Source organism: Gobius niger (assembly GCF_951799975.1).
Source record: "Gobius niger genome assembly, chromosome: 1".
Lineage (NCBI taxonomy): Eukaryota > Metazoa > Chordata > Actinopteri > Gobiiformes > Gobiidae > Gobius > Gobius niger.
Window position 1 is genome coordinate 47,555,045 of NC_136852.1, and position 22,782 is coordinate 47,577,826.

Genomic DNA, 22,782 nt, shown 5'->3' on the forward strand with positions numbered 1-22,782 from the left:
GTAGTTCCTCAAGCCTGAATAAAACATAATAGCAAATTAACAAATGAGGCATACAATGATCAGATTTTTGTGTGTGTGAATGTGTGACACTACTGACATGCATGAGAAATTTTAAATTCAATAAATTCAGAACAGACTTGTGTGATCTTCCAAATATCTCTCATCATCAGATGAGATTAATTCATATTTTTTCTTCCCTCGACTCAACATAGTACATTACTCAATTTCAAACGACTGCTCATAATTTGGAAGCTTGTAGGCACCGAAGAGCAGCTAAAAGCAGGAGAGGATGTAAATAAAACAGGTGAAATGCAACTTGCCTGACATGTTCATTAAGGAGCCATCTTGAATTAGGGGAGACCAGAGCTATTTGTCACGCGGGGTAATTTGTCACTTTGCTTTTTATAGCCACACTAGAGGGCGCTGTACACCGGTACTGATACATAATATGTGCATTAGCATTCCTCTTCTCTTCCAATAATAATTTTCTCATTTGGACTGAAGACATGTGGACAGCACATTTGAATTGTTTTTCCCAAACTTGAATGGTTATTTCTGTAATGAGAGTTTTCCTTTAGTTTGTGCCTTAAACAAAAGACTCTGATCTGAAAGACACAGACGTTTGCTTTGATTAGAGCTGCTTTAGAGATGATATGATATATATGATAAAGCCGTTTGTTAGATAGCATGCATTTTTGTAAGGTGGACACTCAGGGCTAGTTGTCACAAAAACTGAGGTTAGTTGTCACATGGTGTATAACAGGGTGGGACATTTTTTTTTTGTCCCACCCTGTTTTTATGATCACTTCATTTTAAGATTAGCTTTTATTGAGGCTGTATGTTTGGGTAATTGTAGTGAATTTGTACATTTTAAACCTCATAGAGCATTTTGCAAAAGAAATACCAGTTCAAATGAGTGTCATAAACACATCTGGCATTGTAACTGTTTTAAAACGTATTTTGTCCTTTAATCTCAAAAAGCAAAAAAGTTACAAAGGTTTATCAAATTTCAAGTTAACATTCATAACTCCTAGAAACCACAGTGACAACCAACCCCACGCCTTGTGACAACTTGCCCCGCATATGGAGCACATTGCCACAGTCGATTTTGTTGTGTTTGACGGTTAATAACTATTTATCACAATATGATAGGAAAACGAGAGCGAGGTCTACTTCAAGTCAAGGGTTCAAGCTTTCATTTAATGCAGGTCTGACTCTTGTGGGATTTTCTGTTGATGAGCAGGGAACTCTAGAAAAAAAAAGTGTGACAACTAGCCCAATATGTGGTATTCTTTTTTTGTGCCCGAGTTCATATTCTACTGTCTAACTTGAAAGAACGTATGCATCTAACATACTGTACATAGGATGCCTCCAGAGAAAACAAATCAAAGCCGTTTAGAAGGAAATTTAGAACAACGATAGCGATAGAAATGTATGATTTCCTGCACAGATGTTGAGTTTGTCGATGGGCGGGATCAGAACAAGTTTGGTGAAAGGCGAAGAGAGAGAGAGAGAGAGAGAGAGAGAGAGAGAGAGACGATCGAGAAATGAAGGTCTATAGTTGTAATTTGTTGCATTTTTCTGAAGTCTACCTTATGGGCCGTTGAGAGTACAAGCATGAAAATTGCAGAAGCAGCCAGCGCGTCTGTCAGTGGCCTTTGACTCAAGGCTGACCTCTGGAGGCCAGGGGTTTACCCACACATAAATTAACCTCAACCTCCTCAAAGGAGCACAGACTTTGACCTTTAAGCGACTACGGAGAATAGCCGTTTTCTCCACTCTCCTCTGTTTACGTTTCAGCTTTATAACCCCAGCAGCGCCGAGTCTCAGGCCCAGTTAAATTATGAATGTGATGCATAAGCACTCTGCCAAAGGGAAAAAGGCTGAGTTGCAGAATTCTTGTGCAATTTTTTCTTTCTTTCCCCCCAACGTGTTTTGTTTTGCAGCCAAAATAAGATGTTAGCGCTCGACAATATTTCCCAAAAGACGACACGCAGCCAAAAGGTTGATTTTGATTTAGTAGCCTGTCTTCATTCAATAAAAAGATGTACCATAGTGTAATGAGAAGGAATCATTTTTCGCTAAAGGCAAGTTTGCAAACTTGCCTTCAGCGATGTATTTCAACCAATAAATAGAACAAAATACAACCATTGCATAAATTATGGCTGTTTTTATTTGTGCAAAATACCTCAAAAAACAAATGCCTTTTCCGTGACGTGTGTGAGCTCGCGTCTCATGTTGACGTCCGCTTCAAGATGCTTTACTTTGATAAATGCTCGTTCAGGTTATGAGATGTTCCTAAAATGTAGTTTCTCTTTTGATATAGCAACATGCTGCATAACCAGGAATGTTCTCCAGTTTCACTTTAAATCTTTTAATCTTGAATCTCAAAACAGTGTAACTTTAAAAAGAGTATTACATAGGGGTGACAGTGGTACCAGGTCCATGAGAGGTCGCTGGTTAGAGTCCTGGCTCCCGCGAGTGCATGCTGTTGCTGTATCCTTGGGCAAAACACTTCACCCATCTTGTCTCCAGTTTCAGCGCACATTGGTGAAGGAATGAGAGTGAGACTGGGTGAGTGGTTCCTTAAAGGGACTCTACAGAGTTTAATGAAATTAAGTATTTTCCTCGCCCTTTGCTCCAGCAATGTCCTAGTGTGTAGAATGAGCCCAGACCTGTTCACCACAACTGCCTCTATAATCCTGCACTGTCACTCAAAAAGTTGTTTATTCGGGTCCGAAGTGTCATCATGCAAGAGCTTAATATAGAAACTGCAGTTACGCATAAGACCTGAGGTGACAGTAGTAAGTATAAAACGACCAACTTGCATCTAGCCCCTTTTATTATTAATAGTTTTTATATAAAAGAAATAAGAAGACAGATTTTGTACATACACATATACATGCATATATATATATACACTTGCATACATACACATTCATACACATTCGTCCGAGGGAGGGGGAGGATTTTGTAAACACATTTTCACTGTGGGCCAAGGTCCAGGCAGTCTGGTTGATTATCTAGGAGTTAAGCGGCCTGCTCCTTGTAAATATATATTGTATATTTGCATTTAGCCCCTTTAATATAAAGCACTTTGAGTACTTAATGTAGGTGGATAACCTGTGGGCTATACAACCTAAATAAAGACCATTTACCATATGGATACATTTATTCTATTAATCTGCAAAAAGTGATGCTGCGGACGTTAGCACTAGCTAGATTAGCCTTCGGAATCATGGCTGTACTACAGAGATAGCATGGCCTTACAGCACGACCCAATGTGACAAATTAAGATGCAGTCCAATCCAATCCAGTTCTTAATATGGTCAAGCTTTGCCTTCCCAGGTTACGAAGGGGACAACTGTGAGGTGGACATTGACGAGTGCCAGTGGGAGCCGTGTGAAAACGGAGCCGAGTGTTTCCAGCGCTCAGACGTCCTAAACTACGGGACGCTCCCTGAACTCAGCACGGCCACATTCACGTACGCAGAGGCGGTGGGCTTCATCTGCCGCTGCCGACCTGGATTCACTGGTAAAAGGCCAAGCAACCATCTAACTTTGATTTCACACAGTAGAAGCCTGTTCTACTAACATAAGAAATATGTCCCCATGTTTGATATGAATTAACCTTTTTTAGGAGAGAATTGCTCGGTTAATGTGGATGAGTGTGAGTCGAGCCCGTGTTCGAACGGAGGAAGCTGTGAGGACCTGATCAACTCTTACCAGTGCGTCTGTCCAGAGGGATTCACAGGTATGAAAAACTCCTCATAGCAACTACATGAATACGCTATGGGACTACCTTTGTGCACTCATGAATCAGTTTTTAATCTACCAAATAATAATGAAGCATGAACTGGAAATTGAATCACTCACTTTAATCTGTGACATTGTTTAGAGGCCTGGGATGAATGATGTTAAGACACACACTGTAAAAAAAATAAGTTTCACTATTACGCAGCCCACACAGTTAAACTTCCCAATGCCTCACAGTTACTGGGAAAGTACACGGGCAACAACACATTATAAAAGTAGAAATATCTCTCATACCACTGGTCACAGCCAAACTATACAACCAAACAATACATTTAGGCCAGCAGGCGGGCCTTGACAAGACTCCACTGCTACAATCTAAGAACAAGTGCAGCCCAGACATCTTTGCAATCTCGAGATAATCTGTTTCCCGCTGATTATTCCATATGTTCACCGAATGTATAAACCCCTTATTAGCTAAGATTACTCACGACACAGACTTCGAAATATGCTCAGCTCTCCTAACTCTTTACTCTGCAGCAGTAGTGAGTCTGGCTGGCCGATGACCTGAATGAAAGTAGAAGCAAATGTGCTAACAGCATTACAAGGCCATGTCAAAGAGGCCACTATAGAGCAAAGAGTGAAAGGTAATCTGTTAGTGTGTCTGTAAGCACCGCCGGACCAGTGCGCGTTTCCCAACCAGAGGTACGGGGACCTCAGAGGGCACCTCAGAAGTATTTCTGAGAATTTCAATATTCACATCTTTTCAATAGATATTTCAATAGATAGTAGATGAGTTTAGTTTTCTAAGTCATTGGCGGCACCTTAGACCACTAAAACAATCTACAAAAGAGCAACAGAAAAGTGACAAAAATGTGTGATGACAAAAAAGCAATGAAGCAACAATGCGAGGAAAAAGCTTTGTTTCGATGAGTTTTGTAGGTCTTAGCTTTCAAATGTGGCGCTGCGTTAGGCGTTTTGATTTGGGTAGGGCTGAACTGGAGGCTAAGGGGATATTCTCCATTCAAGTATTCAAATCCACTCTTGATATTTATTTTTTGTAATGTGATTGCTAAAGAACATATCTCCACCTCTTGTTACATTAATGAACCACATTACTTTCACGTCTCTCATAAAAGCAGTACTTGGTTAACTGTGGCTGCACTGGGAGCACGGGGCGGACTGGAGCGTGCGGAGGGGATAAAGGGGGGGGGGGGGCATATGGCATGGACCAACGTAGAGGAAGAAAACAACAAAGCCAATAACAGGTGCCATATGTCCACCTCCATCCTGGGCATTAGAGGGGTCTCCTAAGAAATTTGTCAAGGGGCCGCGGGGATTATGGGAAAGCTGCTTGGGAGCCTAATTAAGTGCAATGAAACAAAAAAGGAATGGAGGAAAATACGCAAAATGCACAATGCGCGAAATGTGGGTCAAGTGTCGGGACAAAGCTGTGGAGTCATTTGCTTAAACATCAATGTCATGGTGCAAAGATGAAAATAAAGTCTAAAATAATAATGATAATACGAAATTGAGTTAAAGATATTTTTAGTCCTTCCGTTTATTTCCGAAGTGTGACGAGAAATACCTGTACCACTGTTGTAAATTTAGCCACATACTTATAAGCTGTGCGTCAACCTGTGACAAACAAAAGGCTTACGCTGACAAAGATTATTATGGGGCTAAAATAAGCAGCGTTTATGTTTGAAAACATGGCCACGGTTCAGTGTGTTAAGAGTGTTAAGTAATAATGTCAACCGACTCACATGAACTCTGTTACCCGCTGCATCCACTGTCTGGCATGTATACGCTTCGGGGCGTACAGTTCAGGCTTCAGAGTGAAAGAACGGAGATGCTTTGTCTCTGTCTGGGCAGTTGTGCACCACAGATGAGTTTGATGAACATTCTTTTTACAGATGTTTCTACAACTTGTAATAAGACAATGAAGAACATAGACTGATGCTGCTTATGTTTATGCATTTTGTTTGATTGAGGATTGTAAGACAACTTCGTCTGTAGAAATATATTCGTCTGCAGAAATATATTCTATTTTTATTTATTTGTCCTTTATTTGTCCAGGATTTAACTCATTGAGATTAAAAATCTCTTTTTCAAGAGTGTCCTGAGTACTTAGCTTGTAATAAACCATAGCACATGTTTAAGGGTTTGAATGATGACACTAAAATCCTTAAATTTAGATTGTTATACCCTATACCTCATTTTCTGATTACAAACAATGACAGAGGAATTTCGAACTTCCTTAACATATTTGTAGCATCCCGATTCTTCACAGGGACACATTTATATATGTGTTTCCAATGACATCATGCATGGTTCCGGCGGCCATTTTGAATACCAAAGTAGCATTATTAAGTGGCATTTTTATACTTGTAGTCATTGCTCAAGAAGATAACAGTAAAAACACATTTATGTGAAGAGCTGCAAATGTGACACAGACATAGCAGAAAGAAAGATCTGCTCAACCATAGACAGTTCAATCAACTGTCTATGGCTTCAACACATAAACACACGTGTGACCCACATCTATGAATGAATTGGGCAGCACGGTGGCACAGCGGTTAGAGCTCACGCCTCACAGCTAGAAGGTCCCGAGTTCGATTCCCACCTGGACGGGGCCTTTCTGTGTGGAGTTTGCATGTCTGCGTAGGTTTCCTCCGGGTACTCCGGTTTCCCCTACCACTAAAAACATGTACAATAGATTCCCCTCTGGGGCCAGGACTCCCCTGAAAAAGAGATTCTTAATCTCAGTGGGACTATCCTGGTTAAATAAAGGTCAATAAATAAATAAATAATGAATGCTGAGGAAATATTACAGTAACAGCTCAGCTCTGACCTCTGTCACATGTTGTATCCAAGGCCAGATATTTGTGGTTCAGGGCTTTCAGGGCTGAGCTGTTGAAGCTAAATGCTAACTGGTAGCATGCTAACAGCTTAAACACTGACTCACTGGTCTCTTCACATAAACATTTGTCTCTGGAGTCATGTTTTTACTGTTTTCTTCTTGAGCAATGATTATGAGTAAATAAAAATGCCACTGTCGATCAGTTGTCTTTCATTTATATCCTGAGTAGAGATATTGTTACAAAAAAGGTCACATGACTGAAAAACATGTATAGGCACATTTCACAGCTTGCAGTGTCACTTTTCAGGGTCACTTTTACTGAAAAGCTAGAAAACCGGCCTGTAAATTCATGAAATTGATATAAATGCTTTATAATAAGATGCACAGTGTTTGTCCAGCTAATGTCTGAGTTTACTATACCAAAAAGAGGACAAAACTAATTTTGTTCCATTAATAGAAAAAAGAATAATAGAAATTATGTATAGCGCATTTAGGAGGAGTGTTGTCGGGGTTACTCACTTACTCGACTACTGATTTCTCTTTCGTTCTTGTATCTATGATTACTTTATTTCAAATGTAATCTGATCACCGATTACAGGTTACTTTAGTGTCAAAGATGAAAAAAAATGAAAAAAAGGTCTGTTTCCAGCCAGACTTTCGGTTGTTTTCCTAAACATCTGACATTCTATGAGCAATAAGATGTTTTCAGCTGTCAAAATATTACAAAAAGTAATAAATACTTGAGGAATTCTAACATATGTATGTAGTCCTGTTATGTTGCTCCATTACTTAAAAAGTAATCTAATGACTGGATTACTTTAGAAGTCAACTACTGGCAACAATGGTTTATATTGTATTGTATTTTCCAAGACATACTCGTCTAAGGCTCATAGACATGATTGTGTTGTTTAACGTAAGTAATGCTTTATATTAAGGGGGGGCTCCTTAATCATTAATAAGTTATTAATAAGCATTAGTAATTAATAGGCCATCAACAATATGCTTTAAAAGATATTGTAGAAAGATATGTTCATTATACTAGTATCAGCTACCATGCTACGCCATACCCTAACCCTTTACCCAAACTCATGACTAAACAGATTACAAAAGTTTATCAATACCTTTATCTGAACCCTATAACCTGTTGTCTACAGTTTAGTGTTAGACTTTAGGGTTAGCAATTCCAAATCTGAATGTGTATTGACAGGAGAGTTTACAGCCTATATGCCAGTGTGATGCCTCATTTGAAAGCCAAGACCTTCTAGTTTCTTTGTAAGATCTTTATGCGTGAAACACAACTTACTTCACATTTCCCGCTTCCTAACCCGAATCACCACCCTAACCCCTGACCCTAAACCGAACCCCAACTCCCTGATCAATCACAATGGCTGGTAACAAGTTAATCTAAAGCGATACTTTAACATGTTTTGTACTTTAGGCTCTATACCTGTTGTTAGTCGTGAACCCTAATCCTAACTTCTCTAACACATTCTTAAGGACAAAACACATTTCATTCCTCCATTAGAATACACAAATCAAATATAGTGCCTTTAAACTATTATTACGCCCAAGCCAAAGGGATTAATTAGTGCCCTGCCTGAAGCCCTGAGTCTCTAGCGCCTCCTATGGGCTCTCAGTGGCACCTCCTTCTCTGCTGGAGGGTGGGGTAAGGATGGGGGGGTGTTGGAGTCTGCTGCGGAGCATTCCTCATTCGGACAGTGACCGGGGCCAGCTGGCTGCGTACGGCTTTACTCACTAACTTACTTAACTGCGCCCGCTCTTCTCCTCTCCGCTCTGCTCCCTGGATGGGCTGGGCCTGGGGGAGATCTGAGCGAGGGAGGGAAAGCGAAAAGGTGCGGCGTGTGATCACTCCTGACCCTGGCACTGCGTGGAGGAGTCTATACGGGGCGACTGCTTCGTAAGCCCAAATGCGGAGGGAGTTCAGCTGAGGAGTTGTCATTTCTTTTTTTGTTTTGTTTTTTTTGTATTATAATCTTTGGACGATGTCGGGAGGCAGGTTGATGCTGGTACTTTGCTGGTGCTGTGGGGCTCTCTGGACGGCAGGTACGGTATTCCTCTCTGAGGATAAAGCCTCTATCTGCAGGAGGGTGGCGTCGTCTTGGCACTGTTCAAAGCTTTTCTGAGACTCTGTTAATGAAAGTTGACTGCAGCCGCCTGGACTTAATACTCAGCGTGGTTTTTGACATGCCTTATGTGAAACTTTGCATACTGTTACAGGGTTTGTGCGGGGCATGAATTGTGCCAAAATGAAGGTCTTAAAAGTCATAAAAGAAAAGAACATTGCAACATTATAATTGCGCAAGTTGTTGAAAATCAAAAGTCTCTTATTGTGTCCTTTTGAATATCAAAATGTCCCCTCGTTCCTCTGTTAAGAGCTATTCTGTGATTGTGGCATTAAAATAAACTATTTAAGCATTAAAAATCTTTACTTGCTGCTGCCTTTTGAAACCCTGTCTTAAGTTAGTATGTTTATTTGATTTGGCCTGTGTTGTTGTTGTTTGTCCGTGGTCCTGCAAGTCCTTCACTGTCTGATTGTTGAACTAGCATGGTTTTATTGCGTTACATTGGCCAACAAATTGAATTCACCTCTGCATAATGACAGGCCATTTCCCGGAATAATCTGCTGATGTCAAAAGCCGCACGGGCTGATTTGTGTCCACGCCATGTTTTATGAGATTATAAAATCCTCTTTGCATTTCCGGCATTGTCGAGTCCCCTCTGCTCTGAAATGATTAGGATTCATAATTTCATTTAGAGAGATGTGGCTGTGTTTTCCTTGATGAGATACTTGTCATATAGTGTAGTAGAAGCAGCAGTTATAGCTGTAATAGTAGATATACCTGTAGACCAACATACTGTACATGTTTTTATACTGTCTAAGAAATAGATAGAAAATGACTTGAAACCCTGCTTTCCTCACTGTGTGCACATCTCTAATCCCTCTGTCCTCACTCCACAGGCGTGCACTGCGAGGTGGACGTGAACGAGTGTGACAGCGGCCCGTGCCAGAACGGCGCCACGTGCGAGGACGGCGTCAACTCCTACAGGTGCCACTGCCCCCCTCCGGACGCCCCGGGGCAGGATCCCTGGGGCGGGGCGGACTGCGACGTGCGACTGGTCGGCTGCCATTCCCACCAGTGCCAGAACCGGGCCTCCTGCGCGCCCGCGTTGACCGACGACGGAGAGCACGCCTACTCCTGCCTGTGCCGACCCGGGTGGAGCGGGAAGCTGTGCAACACCTCCACCACTTTCTCCTTCAACGCCGAGGGCTACGTCCATCTGGAGATGCCCGAGTTCAACAACAAGACGAAACAAGTGGATTTCCGCAATGAGATGCACCTAAAGCTTCGGTTCAAGTCCACTTTGCCCGATATGGTGCTGTACTTTCGAGGCACATTGGAAAACTACATGTACTTGGAAGTAGTAGGAGGCTTACTGCGAGCTAAAGTCAAATCGGGCAAAGTGCTGCACGCGTCCCACCCAGTACCAGTCAACGATGGGGAGTGGAGAGAGGTCACGGTGACCATGGACGAGCGGCTGGTCCTCACTCTGAAAGGGCCCGGCTGCCCCGAGGGATGCAAAGTGAAAAACGAGGGCTACAACCACGTGTTCCTGCAGCTCGGCCTGTTCAAACAGATGTACATAGGGGGCGCCCCGTCGGAGCTCTTGGCCCGGACGTCCAGCGGGAAGGGCTCCCTTGGGTGCATGGAGGACCTGTTTGTCGACCACAAGCCGCTGCTGCCCCAGGACCTCATGCGAGAGGAGAACAGGGGTCTGGAGCTGGGCTGCACCAAGAGGGAGTGGTGCGAGGAGGAGCCGTGCGGGGGTAGAGGGGAGTGCGTGGACATGTGGGTGCGGGCCAGCTGCCTCTGCCAACGACCGTACTACGGAGAGAGATGTGAGAAAGGTAAGAACAAGTAAAGCAAGAGGACAATATCAGTCACTGCATAACGTAACAGGATTAAGTTACATTAAAGGAACAGGCCACCGTTTTTCCATGCTGAGATATGTTCTTACCTGAGCTTAGACGAGTTGATACGTACCTGTCTGGTCTGTGTGCGTGCCCGTGGAGGAGCTTGGTCGCTTCTAACTTCACCCCGTTTGGAGCTATGGGAATATACTGGAGAGGCTAAATGCTAACAACATCTTTGGTCGTTTTGTGTGACTGAGGGCACGCACAAAGACCAGACAGGTACGCATCAACTCGTCTAAGCTCAGGCAAGAACATGTCTCAGTATGTAAAAATGGTTGCCTGTTACTTTAAAGATGAACTAGTTTTGAATCACACTTTTTACTTGTACTACCTTTTATTTAAGGAGAGACTTGTTTTTAACCTTTTTCAATGACTAGACCAAGGAGTTTATTTGACATGTATGAAGATTTATTTTTAGTGGAGATTTTTGAAAAATTGTGGCCAGGTTGAAAATTAGACATCGACAAAATGCGGTGTTTAGAAGAGAAATAGAGAGAGCTGCACTGGATCAATGAGTCGAGAGTCCCGAGTCGAAACACATGATCAATAAATCCTCGGCTTTTCAATGCAGCCTCTTATAAAATGTGGTGTTTGTTGGTGCTACTTTCAGAGGAGACGTCCCTTGAGTGTGAGGAAGAGAAAAGTAATTGCAACTTTTTCATGTTTCCAGAAGAGAGTGTATGTGATAAGAAAGCAAACTGGACCCGAAAAGGGGTTTTCCTGTAGCGTCTCCCCTTAAATTTTGAAGAGACGTTAGTCAAGAAATGTGTGTTTGGTGCAAAACAATGAAGTGGTTTGTCGTCACCATTGCTATTGGTTCGTTTGATCCAAAAGTAGTGATAGTTTTGTTTTCCCACTGCTTATGTGTGCTTTGAATAGTACCATGTTATTGTCTAATTCTCACATCTACTGATATAATTATTCTAATTAAGAAAAGTTTTGACAGAACATTTTCGTGAACGTATCGTGTTTGCAGCTTATAGACGGACACTCCCACACTGTGACCTCCGTAAACCCTGACGACGTGGGAGCAGGTTTATCTATGATTTAGTCAAAGTTTCTTTAGCAAGTCGACTGGTCTGGTTTGTGTTTGGTTTTTGTAATTGCTTTCCTCCCTACTTTGGTCCAGCTATATCTCTGTGTGAAAGTAACTTTGACAAATATTTAACAAATGTTATAAGCCAACAATAGCCTCCTTGCTTCACGTCGATTCTAAATTATTGTATTTTTTTTTTACTTTTCATGTTTTCGTCAGTCCATTTATAAATGAGATACCAGTATCACAAAGTTTCTGTCTTTCATCTGCTTTGAATTGTGTAACATTAATAGCTACTGGAACTAAAAAAAATCAGAAGTTGGCTAAAACCGCTGTCAGGAATGTTTGATAGAACGTCCAACAAGAAACATGCACCGTTACTATGTAAATATAGTGCTCTCTATTCTTTCTGGACAAACGATTATTTCATTTCACATTTTTGTTTGATTTAACTAAAAATTGTAGCCCTAAGTCGTTCATGTGTGTTCCATTGTAGCAAAGGTTTTCCAGAAGAAGTCATTTGGGTTATTTTTGGAGTAGCCTTTCATCAGTTCTGAAGTTGCGCTCATCTGAAAACTGACAGGACGAACTCATCGTGCCGTCAACCCTTCACTAACCCAGCACAGATGACCAGATAAATCTCTTTTTCTCCCTTTCCTAGAACATCCATCTTGGACATTTGGTCGGGAGAACTCCAGTAGCTTTGCTGCCTTCGCCATCGCCGAGGGCCACGGAGAAAACTTCACCATCTCCTTCCTCTTGCGCTCGCTCAAGCACAACGGCCTTTTGCTGCAACTCCGACGCGAGGAGAAGCCGTACTTGACGGTTTATCTGAAGGAGGGGACCGTAGCCATCTATAGCCCCCACACGACGTTACTCTCCGAGGCCAAGTTCGTCACCGACGGCAGCAGCAACTTGGTGACGCTGAAGGTGCAGTACGGCCATGTGGTTTTCCCCAAAGCGGGGAACCACCGCGCCTTGGGAAATGTGACCGTGGAACTGGGGGACGTGGCGTATCTGGGAGGACTGCCCCCCGAGAAGAACGTCAACGCGTGGGGCGGACATTTTAAAGGGTGTCTTCAGGACGTGAGGATCGACGACAAACACCTGTCCATGGGAGAAGGTTCAGAGGCGGAGGAGGAGGTCTACCAGGTGGTGCTCAGGGAGAACGTGCTCATGGGATGCCACAGCGATGACACGTGCAAGGTGATAAAATATGGTCTAGCTAAAGTTCTACTGTAGAAAGTTGTAAGCAGCACGGTGAGGCGCAGGTTAAACAGGTCAAATCAGAAGCAAAGGCATGTACACAGTTAATCAAGGTTTAAATATTATCAACAATACGACCTAAACGAAGGAAGCATTGTCTCGTCTTGTTTTCAAGTCCTCATGGATAATTTGCATGAACTCCAACAATATCGAGAATGGGAGCGATTTTAATTACATTTATTTATACTAGGTACCACATTCACTCGATTCTTGACATTCCCAACAGAATCCTGACAGGACGCGACTATTCCCAATGGCCCACGACCAGGGCGCAACTACCCACTTTCTGGGGGGTATGCAGACACAAAGCAGGGGCCCCCAACCACCCTCGGAATGTTTTTTTTTTCACATGTAAATATAACTTACTGATTCATGGCCTTTCAAATTCAAGACTTTTATTGGAGAACTCCATTTAATTTCAGCCAGTGATCAGCTATCAGCTAAACAATGTAAACAAATATATATAAATAATATATTCAAAATGTTGGCCCACTATAAATAATGACATAAATGTGTTACAGTTTGTTACAGTGTTATAGTTAAGTCTATGGGCCTATTTTATTCCCATTGCTTCAGAGTAAAAAAAACAAAGTAGGTATTGTCTACTACGCAGTTGCAGCAGCAAGACAACAAACCTGTGGTTTTACTAGTAGTATAAGCTAACCTGTATATTTACAAGCTGGCTCCTTGTGATGGCCAACACTTAACACTAAACACAGACATTACTTACCCACTGTTTTTCAGCCACTTCGAAACGCTTTTTTTCATCCCTACGCAATTTTTCTCCTTCTCAATCTTCCGTTTTCTGTTTTGCACCCCCGAGGGCTTTTTTTTCTGCCTCTCCATCTCTAGGTCCTTGTCAGCAGATGGCATCACGCTGTTGACGCTATGGGGCGCCGCTGTCAAGTGCCATGAGGAAATGGCCTAGATGGTGTGGGGCGCTGTCCCATGCGCGCCGACTATATTTAAATATTTTTTTCTCTCTATCGTATGAGCGCCTGTCCTTTTGGCGCCCCTATGCAAGGCATGTATGGCACATGCCTTTTTTGCGCCACTGCCCATGACTATTCCCAATGACCGTTCATGACTTGTCGTCCTTATGCGTACACCTTCCATTAAAGGGAGAAAGGATTTATAGCAGACCACATTCATTTATTGGGTTCATTCAAATCCAAGGCAGATATTTAAAACAATTAAAAGCAAGAAGTGAATGAATAGAATGAATGATGAAATTAACCTGGTCTCCCATTTTACAAAACATATTCATTGGGGCTGTACAGATAGTAACGGTTTGGTTCAGTGACAGTCGTGAAGTTTAAATTGACTTGTTTAGATTCTCTCAAATGGGATTACGGCTCACAGAATGGACACCGTACACCTGCCATCTGCCTGGCGTACATCCTGCGATCATTCAAAGATCTGCTCAAGAAACCGTCTCACTCAGCAGCACACGAGAAAATTAAGTCTTTCTATCAAAACGAAAGCTAAAATCAATGTCGAGCGCTTCTTGCCGCTGTCTACATTGCCAAAAAACACATTACCATTGATCTGCCCGCGAATCCTTTGATCTGTGTGTTAGCGCTCAATCCTCTTCACTGCAGCTAACCGCGGCACTGGCTTTAGGCGAGAGATTTTACAACCGTACATTAGTCTAATCCACCCATCTGTTTATTTTCCCCCGTGCCCAGGACGCGCCCTGTCTCAATGGCGGCCTCTGTGAGGTCACCTGGAACGACTTCAAGTGCAAGTGTCCCAGCAACTTCTCGGGACGCCTCTGCCAGACGCGGCTCTGGTGCATGGACAACCCTTGTTTCGAAGGAGGGCGCTGCGTAGACCTACAGGACGGATATGAGTGTGAGTATGAGATGGTGAAACCTTGATCTGACACACTTTGGGGTAATGTAAAGTTGCAACAGCGAAGGACACAATGCGGAACTGAAAGTGAAATTAGGTGCTCTCAAACCGTGGTGCTCTGTAGACTTTCTGATTGGTCCACAATGATGCAGTGTAATCAAATCGTATCGAACGTCCTTCAATTCAATACGTCAATATGAATCGATTAAAGATAGTAGATATATGATAGTATTTTCAGTTGTTTCCCTTGTGCGTTCAACTTCTCACTGAGAAGCATGACACACTCTGAGCTCGCTGCCTGCGAGACACTGCTCCTGGAAAACACTGACCTCCCCGCTTGATCTGTCTGGAAGGCAGAGTAGCAACAACCACTTTTTTGTCTCGCGTACCTCTTGAGTGGTTCATTTATCCTCCGAGTTCCCCCTACCTCGAGGATCTTGCCAGGTAAGAGTTGGGCTGAGACTTAGAACCACAAAGCCTTTTGGATGAGAAGTGAAATGTACTGCACTTCAACTACAGAGTACAGAAGATGAGTCAAGAACCTTCATTATAGATGTACAACTCCTGTACGACTGAGAGCCCACACAGACATCCTGCCAACATTATAACAAAGTGCCCAACTTAACTAAGGTTATTCAGTATTTAAGAGTGTGTTGTGTTCAAAATGTGGCTAAATTACTCTCAAAATTAAACCTTTTACTGAAAAACAATATTAAACCTAACTTTCCTTTCAAAATGATGTTGAAATTCTACTCGGTCTCACTTTCTTTTTTCATCTGAAATAATTCCTACCCCTGATTGGGAAACACTGCTCTCAGACAGGGCCAAAAATGTTAACTTGTATTTCTTGTTCAGCACATTAGATCTATTGAATCAAATCAAAATGTCAAAATCGAAATCCATATGGAACCTTGACTAAAGTGAATAACTGCATCCCTAATTTGTATGGCTTCTGACCATTCACAGCATATAGAATCCTAGCATCAACTAGGATTCAGTAATGCAACATCAAATCCATTGGAATAACCTCGTCATTCAGGATGCTCAGGTCGTCAGCAGATCTCATTCTTTGGGCCCATAGTGTTCCTGAACCTAGACCTGACCAACTGCAGCAGCCCCAGGCCTTGACAATTACTGTAAATTCAGTTTTTTTGGTCAGGCAGTGTATTTTTGACTTAAATTGTCAATTGAGATGGGAACAGACCCGGTTTTTCATCTCTTGCGCTGCAGAGAGATGACTACAGTTTAATCCGAGCACACTCACTTAAAGGGGTCAAGTCGCGTTAGGTAAAGGCAAAGGCGAGTTTGTTTGCTCGGATTTTAATTAGCGCTGCAGACTAGACGCACGGTTCCTTGAAATGATAAGTACACAAGCCAATAGACCTCGGAGTAATATTTAGCAAAGGAGTAGATTGAACCTTTGGCCTGTCTGAATATAGAGGAGAGAGCTGTTTACAAAGCAGTGAAGACCTGGTTTTATTAGAATGATTTCTGATTACAGGCTTTCATTCAAGGTAAAACTTTACCAATGTCATGCAATAATCGTGTATGTAGAGTTTTGACGCTCAAAAGCCAGGCAGGCAAATGCATATATTGCATAACGGTATGAGGCCAGTAATAATCCAATTGAAAAGACTCATAACAGAAGACTAAAATATGCACGTCTTATGTTGACAGGTTTAACTGAAGCCATCTTCCAAGACAACTCCCTGCAGTTCGCGGCCAACGGCTCTTTGCTCGGCCCGGTCACCAGCATCACCCTGAACCTAAGGACGCGGGACGACAACGGCATTTTGGTCCGCGCCGACGGCAAAAACCAAGTCTTCTGTTTGGGTCTGCTGAACTCCACGCTGTTGGTCAAAATGGACAGTGGTGCGGGGTCCGAGCTTTTGGCGTTCAACAGCGAGCAGATCGTTTCGGACGGGGCGTGGCATCGCATCGAACTCACCATGGCCGATCCGGAGATGCCCGCGTCCCGCTGGCGCCTCACTGTGGACGGGCACAGGGGCGGGAGTAGCTTCGGCAACGGCGGCAACCTCAACTTTCTGAATGACACTCAAATCTGGCTGGCGGAGGAGTACACCGGGTGCCTGGGAGAAGTCAGAGTTGGCGAGGTCTATCTCCCGCTCATAAAAGTGGCAAACGTCCCTCAAGCCAGCCGGTTTGTGAGACTGGGCGGACACGAACCGGACGTTGGATGCAAAGGTTCCCCCATTTGCGATTCCCAGCCTTGTTTGAACGGCGGCGTGTGCCAGGATCAGTTCAATGAGTTTAACTGCAGCTGTAGCCCGGGATGGGAGGGCATCCTGTGCGAAATGGAGATAGACGAGTGCGCGTACAGCCCCTGCCTCTACGGGACGTGCAAGGACCTCATGGCAGACTACAGGTGCGAGTGTGATCCCGGGTACATCGGGAAGAACTGCCAGGACGAGGTCGATAATTGCCTGGAGTTCAGCTGCGTGAACGGAGGCACGTGTGTGGAGGCAGAGAGGACGCACACCTGCACGTGTCCACCGGGATACATCGGGAAACGCTGCCAGTGAGTACCAATAACTGTTTCCACTAGGGTAGCCTAAAATAATTGCATCCTACGGCTTATTTGACCTTCTAGTGACCCAGCGGCTGTATGAGTGGTCAGCATGGCACCTTTACTTTCCATCACGGTGGTCTCTAGGACGCTCCAGGATCAATAGTATGGAGGATTTTCTACTGAGAGGGTCTGTCAGCAGAGAAAACCTTCCAAACAATTGATCCTGGAGTGTCCTAGAGACCACTGTGATGGAAAGTAAAGGCGCCATGCTGATCACTCAAAGGTTAGTAAGGTCAAATACGCACAAATATCAAAGTTTTTTTTCCACATAAAAAGTTACATAGTGCAGCTTCAAAGCAACATGCTAAACTGATTTTTGATTGTTAACCAAAGCATTCACGCGACCACAGAAGGTGTCTGAGTCTCTTTTCATCATGCACATTGAACCATATACAGAATGGAAGGCCACAAACAGAGTGGCAAAAAAATAATTTCAATGTGTGCATTAAAAATGTAGCCTTAAATCAGGAACCTTTATACCACCTCTTTTTCATATCGAGCTCCTTATGTGAAAACCCATGTTTACCTAAAACACACATTGCCTATCACATAGCAGACCTATAATAAAACTCTCCATAACGTATACTGCCTATAACCTGACCGATAATTAACACACCCCTATAACAGTGAATTGACAGCCTGTCTGTATCCATTAGGTGGCGCTACCCTCCTGTCTCCTGTGACCTGAACACCCCTTGTGAAAACGGCGGCGTGTGCGTCGGAGGTGACACTGGAGGGAACTGCACCTGTAAGCCTGGATATGCCGGTTCCAGGTGAGTTCAGGACACTCCATAGCTTAAAACACTAGAGTGAACATTCGGACGACCTGAGACTACCTGCAGGCAGCCATGTTTGGACTGCAGGTTAACTCAGGCAAACGTGTCAGTCAATAGGAACCTGCATTTACCTTAGCATTATTCTTCAGTTCATGTATTTGATTGTTTTTGGATTTTAGTACTACCTTATTCTTATTTTTAAGAAAGAAAAGTACTAATACATGGACATAACTTTATGGAACAATAATCTTATCTCTAGTCTTATTTTATTTCAAAAACAATCACTGCTTTTCAATTTTGACTTTTGTTCTGTTGAACCTTTGTCCCTCTTTTACATGACCTACCATGGAATTAGCCTCTTAACCCCTTGCATTATGCAGCTTTTTAATCTTGCCTCCCGTCAGACTTGTGGATAATGTCAGTCTTCTTCATTAGAGCTCTGAAATCATAGACAAAATATGATATTTGCTTAAAGAATAAGATAAGATACATATTTCTGGGTGCCCTGTCTTGCTGGGAAAGAAAATGTGTGGGTGGTTGTTGAAAGAGTTTAGAAAGTTAAAGTACAAAACCCCTTCATGTGTTTTCTATGTGATTGTAAATCGTTTAAATATAATTGATTATCAAAGTCTATTAAGATATCTCTTGTTTGGCCCCTGTGTCCCACCACATCACATAACTTGCGTCACTTCTTTACAAGGTGGTCACCCTAGTCTCCTTTCCCACAGCGGTAGTTACTTTCTTGAGGTGTGTTCTGCTTCCACAGTAAACTGTCTGTGAGGCCAGAGCAGAGATCAGAGGTCGCGGCGGGCACTTCCTGTGAGCCTGACTGTTTTATAAACCCTGTGCTGTGATGTGTTTCAGGTGTGAGACAGAAATAGATGAGTGCGCGTCGGGGCCCTGTCTGAACGGAGCCACGTGTTTGGACCGACTCAACCGCTTCCAGTGCCTCTGCGCCCCGGGCTTCAGCGGCAAACTCTGTGACAACACCGTGAGTCACACTTGTTACTCCTATAACTACTGTATGTGGCATTGTTCTTTTCCATTACAGCGTCCATTACACATTCGCATTTAGTTTAGTTTAGTTTAGTTTATTGAAAGGACAGTGTGCAGTTACATTAGAAAGATGGCTGCACCTGATTTAGTCCTACACAATTAAAATTACTTAACAAAATTTAAATTACATAACAAAAGGTAATTTACAACTACAAGTGCAATATTGGCAAGTTTACAAGTCATAAGAGCCACCAGCCTTGGCGTCGTAAGGTGACTTTAAAGCGACTAGATGCAAGTTGGTCATTTTATACTCACTACTGCCACCTCAGGTCGTACGCGTAACAGCAGTCTCTATATGACGGCACTTCTTTGACAACTTTTTGAGTGACTGTGCAGGATTTTAGAGGCAGTTGTGGTGAACAGGTCTGAGCTCATTCTACACATTAGGACTTGGCTGGAACATGTAGGGGGAGGAAAATACTTTGTTTTAACATTTTTAAACTCTGTATAGTCCCTATAAGCTTGCTAAGTAGAAAAAAACCCGGATGTATGTGTGATTTTGGCCGTCTGCGACGAACGATCATGCGTCGTGAGGAAAATCTTGAAATTCACAGGTCTTAGTTAATGACAGTGCGGCAGGGACAAAGATTACAAAGAGAACCATTGTAAGACCAAAGACGAGCTGCGACCGACATCAGGCAGTGTGTGCTATTTTGGAACACTAATCACAGTTATAATTATTTACATTCTAGAAGCATGATCGTGAACAGAACTGGAGATTTGTTGTGTGTATAAGAGTCCTCCCAACTGCTCTCATGATAACGTTTTCAGCAAATAACAACTTTGTGCAGTGTAACACAGGTGTTATCTTCTAGTGATTTAGATTTTCATATTTTACTGGCACCTGTGTACATCTCAAACCATATACTCCTGTGTGCTTGTTTAGGCCTGCTCATTGGCTCCAGAGAACAATACATGACACTAATGTTTTGTCAGGACCTAAGTTTGCTGTGAATTTGCTGCGTTTGTGTGAGTGGCCGTGCGTGAAGTCTCTTCGAGCGGCACAGGGATTTCTACGTCTGTTGTATCATCGGCACACATTTCTATAACTCTTCTGTCTCATTGTTCTAATTGAATACGGACCATTTTTGGTTAATAAAACAGATGCGCAAATACTGTAGAATACATTCTATACATTTACATTTATATACATATTGACTTTTTTTTTAACATATGTGCTCATATTTCTAATCACTGCTAGTTTGTTCTCTGTGCAGCACTTTAGAGACTTTGTGTTAATGTAAAATGTGCTATACAAATAAAAGTGGATTGGATTAGAAAGTCAAAGCTCAATATTAAAGAAAAAAGCAAAGGCTTTACCATTTACAAAAACTTCTTGCCATGTGTTTTTTGTCAAACCGACTATTTTTCCTCAGACGCTGCCAGCACTTCAAAGGCTACAGTAAAAGGAAGTGCCAACTGAAACAGATGGAGTGAAACTATCACTTGACCTTAACCCTACAGTCGCCATGCAGATTTAAATGTTCTGTTGTCTTGGATATTCGGCCTGTTGTTATTTACACCAAACTAACTACTAACTGAGTCCGTAATTTTTCCTGTGTTGCAGAAAGAGGAGCAGACGGAGCGTGTCCCGTGGCTGGCGGTGACCATCCCGCTCACCACTCTGTGCGCGCTTCTGGCCATTTTAGCCGCGTTCTTCCTGGTGATGACGGCCCGGAAGAAGCGCCAGTCTGAGGGCACCTACAGCCCCAGCTCCCAGGAGGTGGCAGGGGCCCGACTGGAGATGGGCAGTGTGCTCAAGGTGCCCCCCGAGGAGAGGCTAATATGACCCCCACTGGTTCACCTAAAGAGGGACAAAACGAAGACTTAAACGAATGACTGAATCAACACAAAACTAGTCAAAATAGAGTTTGAACCCATCCATCCATTTTCTTCTGCTTTGTCTGGGGCCGGGACGCGGTCTGAGCAGAGATGCCCAGACTTCCCAATCCACGGACACTTCCTCCAGCTGTTCTGGGACACCAGGACAGCTCAGGACAGCTTCCCCTCTTAGGGGAAACCACCGTTTTTTTGGCGAACCCTGGCCTTGATTTGGAGGTGCTGAACACTAAAGGTCCTGATTTAGTGAAGCCAACAGCCAAGAAATGAGATGCCGAGGTTCCCAAACTGGACACTTCCCTGGCAGTGCAAAGAAATTATGTCCATGAAAATAGCGAATAGAACCGGTGACAAAGGGCAGCCCTGGTGGACACCAACATGCACTGGGAACAGGTCTGACTTCCCGTTGGAGTTTGGACCCCGATATGTCAAAAGCATGTGCTACTTTCTGGGCCATTCTTTTACAAATTAGTGCAAATATGAAAAAGAAACCCAATACATGAAGAAGACAGAAGAGGCTTCAAACACATCTTTCAAGACTCACTTCTGCGCGATGTAAAGCATGTTGGAATGGAGTTTACACTGAATGATGACACGCGCATTGTAAAGTACTTTTCAATGAATGTCCGAACTTTTAAAGAGACATAAAATGAGACTTCAGACTGAAATGGAAAAATGCTTGATCAATTTTTGGACTTTAATAAAATGTAAATATTGAAAAACCTGCAAGGACGTCACTGGAGAGCACAAAGGAGTCCTAATTTTTCGATCACTGCATTGTATATACTTGTATTGTTTTAAGTTGAAGTCACTGTGTTTCTGTTTGCCACGACTGCGCTCAGAAAAGTGTTTTCTTTGCTATCTATTTATTTGAAGGTTTTACATATTTTTTACATCGTCTCCCATTGTGTCATACAGCAAGTATTGCAGAGCTCTATCTCTGATGCCACTGAACTAAAAGGTGCTACTGACAGTTGCTGCGGGACGTCTAACTGTCCGCCTGCCTTTCGCTCCATCTGTGCTAATCTATCGTTACCAATAACTCAAGCTACTGTATTTCAACATATTCAATGGTGCTGTGGCTTTACTTGTTCTTCTTTAAGCCTGTGGTTCCTAAAGGTCTGTAAGACTGTCGTTGAGTTTTTTCTATGTTGCATTTGGACATATCTTTTATTTTGTAAATTAGTAGTTTCAGGAACACTTTTGGATTGATGTGATGGATTCAGGGAAGAGGCCAAAACAGTTACCGGAACACTCTTGCTAAATATCATCCCAAATCTTTGCTGGATCCTCCAAAATAGTTCCTGGATCCTTTACCCTGAAAAGCTGAAAGATGGGGGAATGCGTTCTCCCATGCAGTGGACATGCAACATTTAGATCTAAAAGTTCCCTGACAGGAACTTATTCTTCTCCAATGGGAAAAAAAACGGTTTAATTAATCACAGTACAAATTGATACAAATGCTTTGTAGTTAGATGTACAGAGTCTTTCCCACAAATGTCTGAGTTTACAGTATACTAAAGAAGGGCAAAACTAATTTCCCCTCTGTTTTCAAATACAAAAAGGCGAGCTAGTTAAAGGCACACTGTGTAACATTGTGGATTCTACTGTTGCCAACACAAAACATGCTCCCAATGACCAGCTCGACACAGAAAAGGCTATTTATGTACTGGGTAATCAAAGAACAAGTTTGGATGGAGACCTAATCTATTTTATCTCATATTTAGACGAGCTGGAGACGTCCCTCTCCCAGTAA

The 22,782-nt window shown here is 42.9% G+C and overlaps 1 protein-coding gene across 1 annotated transcript in view; it reads left to right on the plus strand.

Annotated features, from left to right (window-relative positions):
- Nucleotides 1–21,114, plus strand: part of LOC306980980 (protein crumbs homolog 1-like) — a 36,645-nt gene extending 15,531 nt beyond the window's left edge. Inside the window, exons 5-13 of the mRNA XM_079580526.1 lie at nucleotides 3,349–3,534; nucleotides 3,640–3,753; nucleotides 9,596–10,543; nucleotides 12,307–12,851; nucleotides 14,600–14,765; nucleotides 16,443–17,304; nucleotides 18,012–18,128; nucleotides 18,996–19,122; nucleotides 20,755–21,114. Coding sequence (XP_079436652.1) covers nucleotides 3,349–3,534; nucleotides 3,640–3,753; nucleotides 9,596–10,543; nucleotides 12,307–12,851; nucleotides 14,600–14,765; nucleotides 16,443–17,304; nucleotides 18,012–18,128; nucleotides 18,996–19,122; nucleotides 20,755–20,976 — 3,287 coding nt within the window. The 3' untranslated portion in view covers nucleotides 20,977–21,114. The remainder of the gene's footprint in view (nucleotides 1–3,348; nucleotides 3,535–3,639; nucleotides 3,754–9,595; nucleotides 10,544–12,306; nucleotides 12,852–14,599; nucleotides 14,766–16,442; nucleotides 17,305–18,011; nucleotides 18,129–18,995; nucleotides 19,123–20,754) is intronic.
- The last annotated feature ends 1,668 nt before the right edge of the window (nucleotides 21,115–22,782 follow it).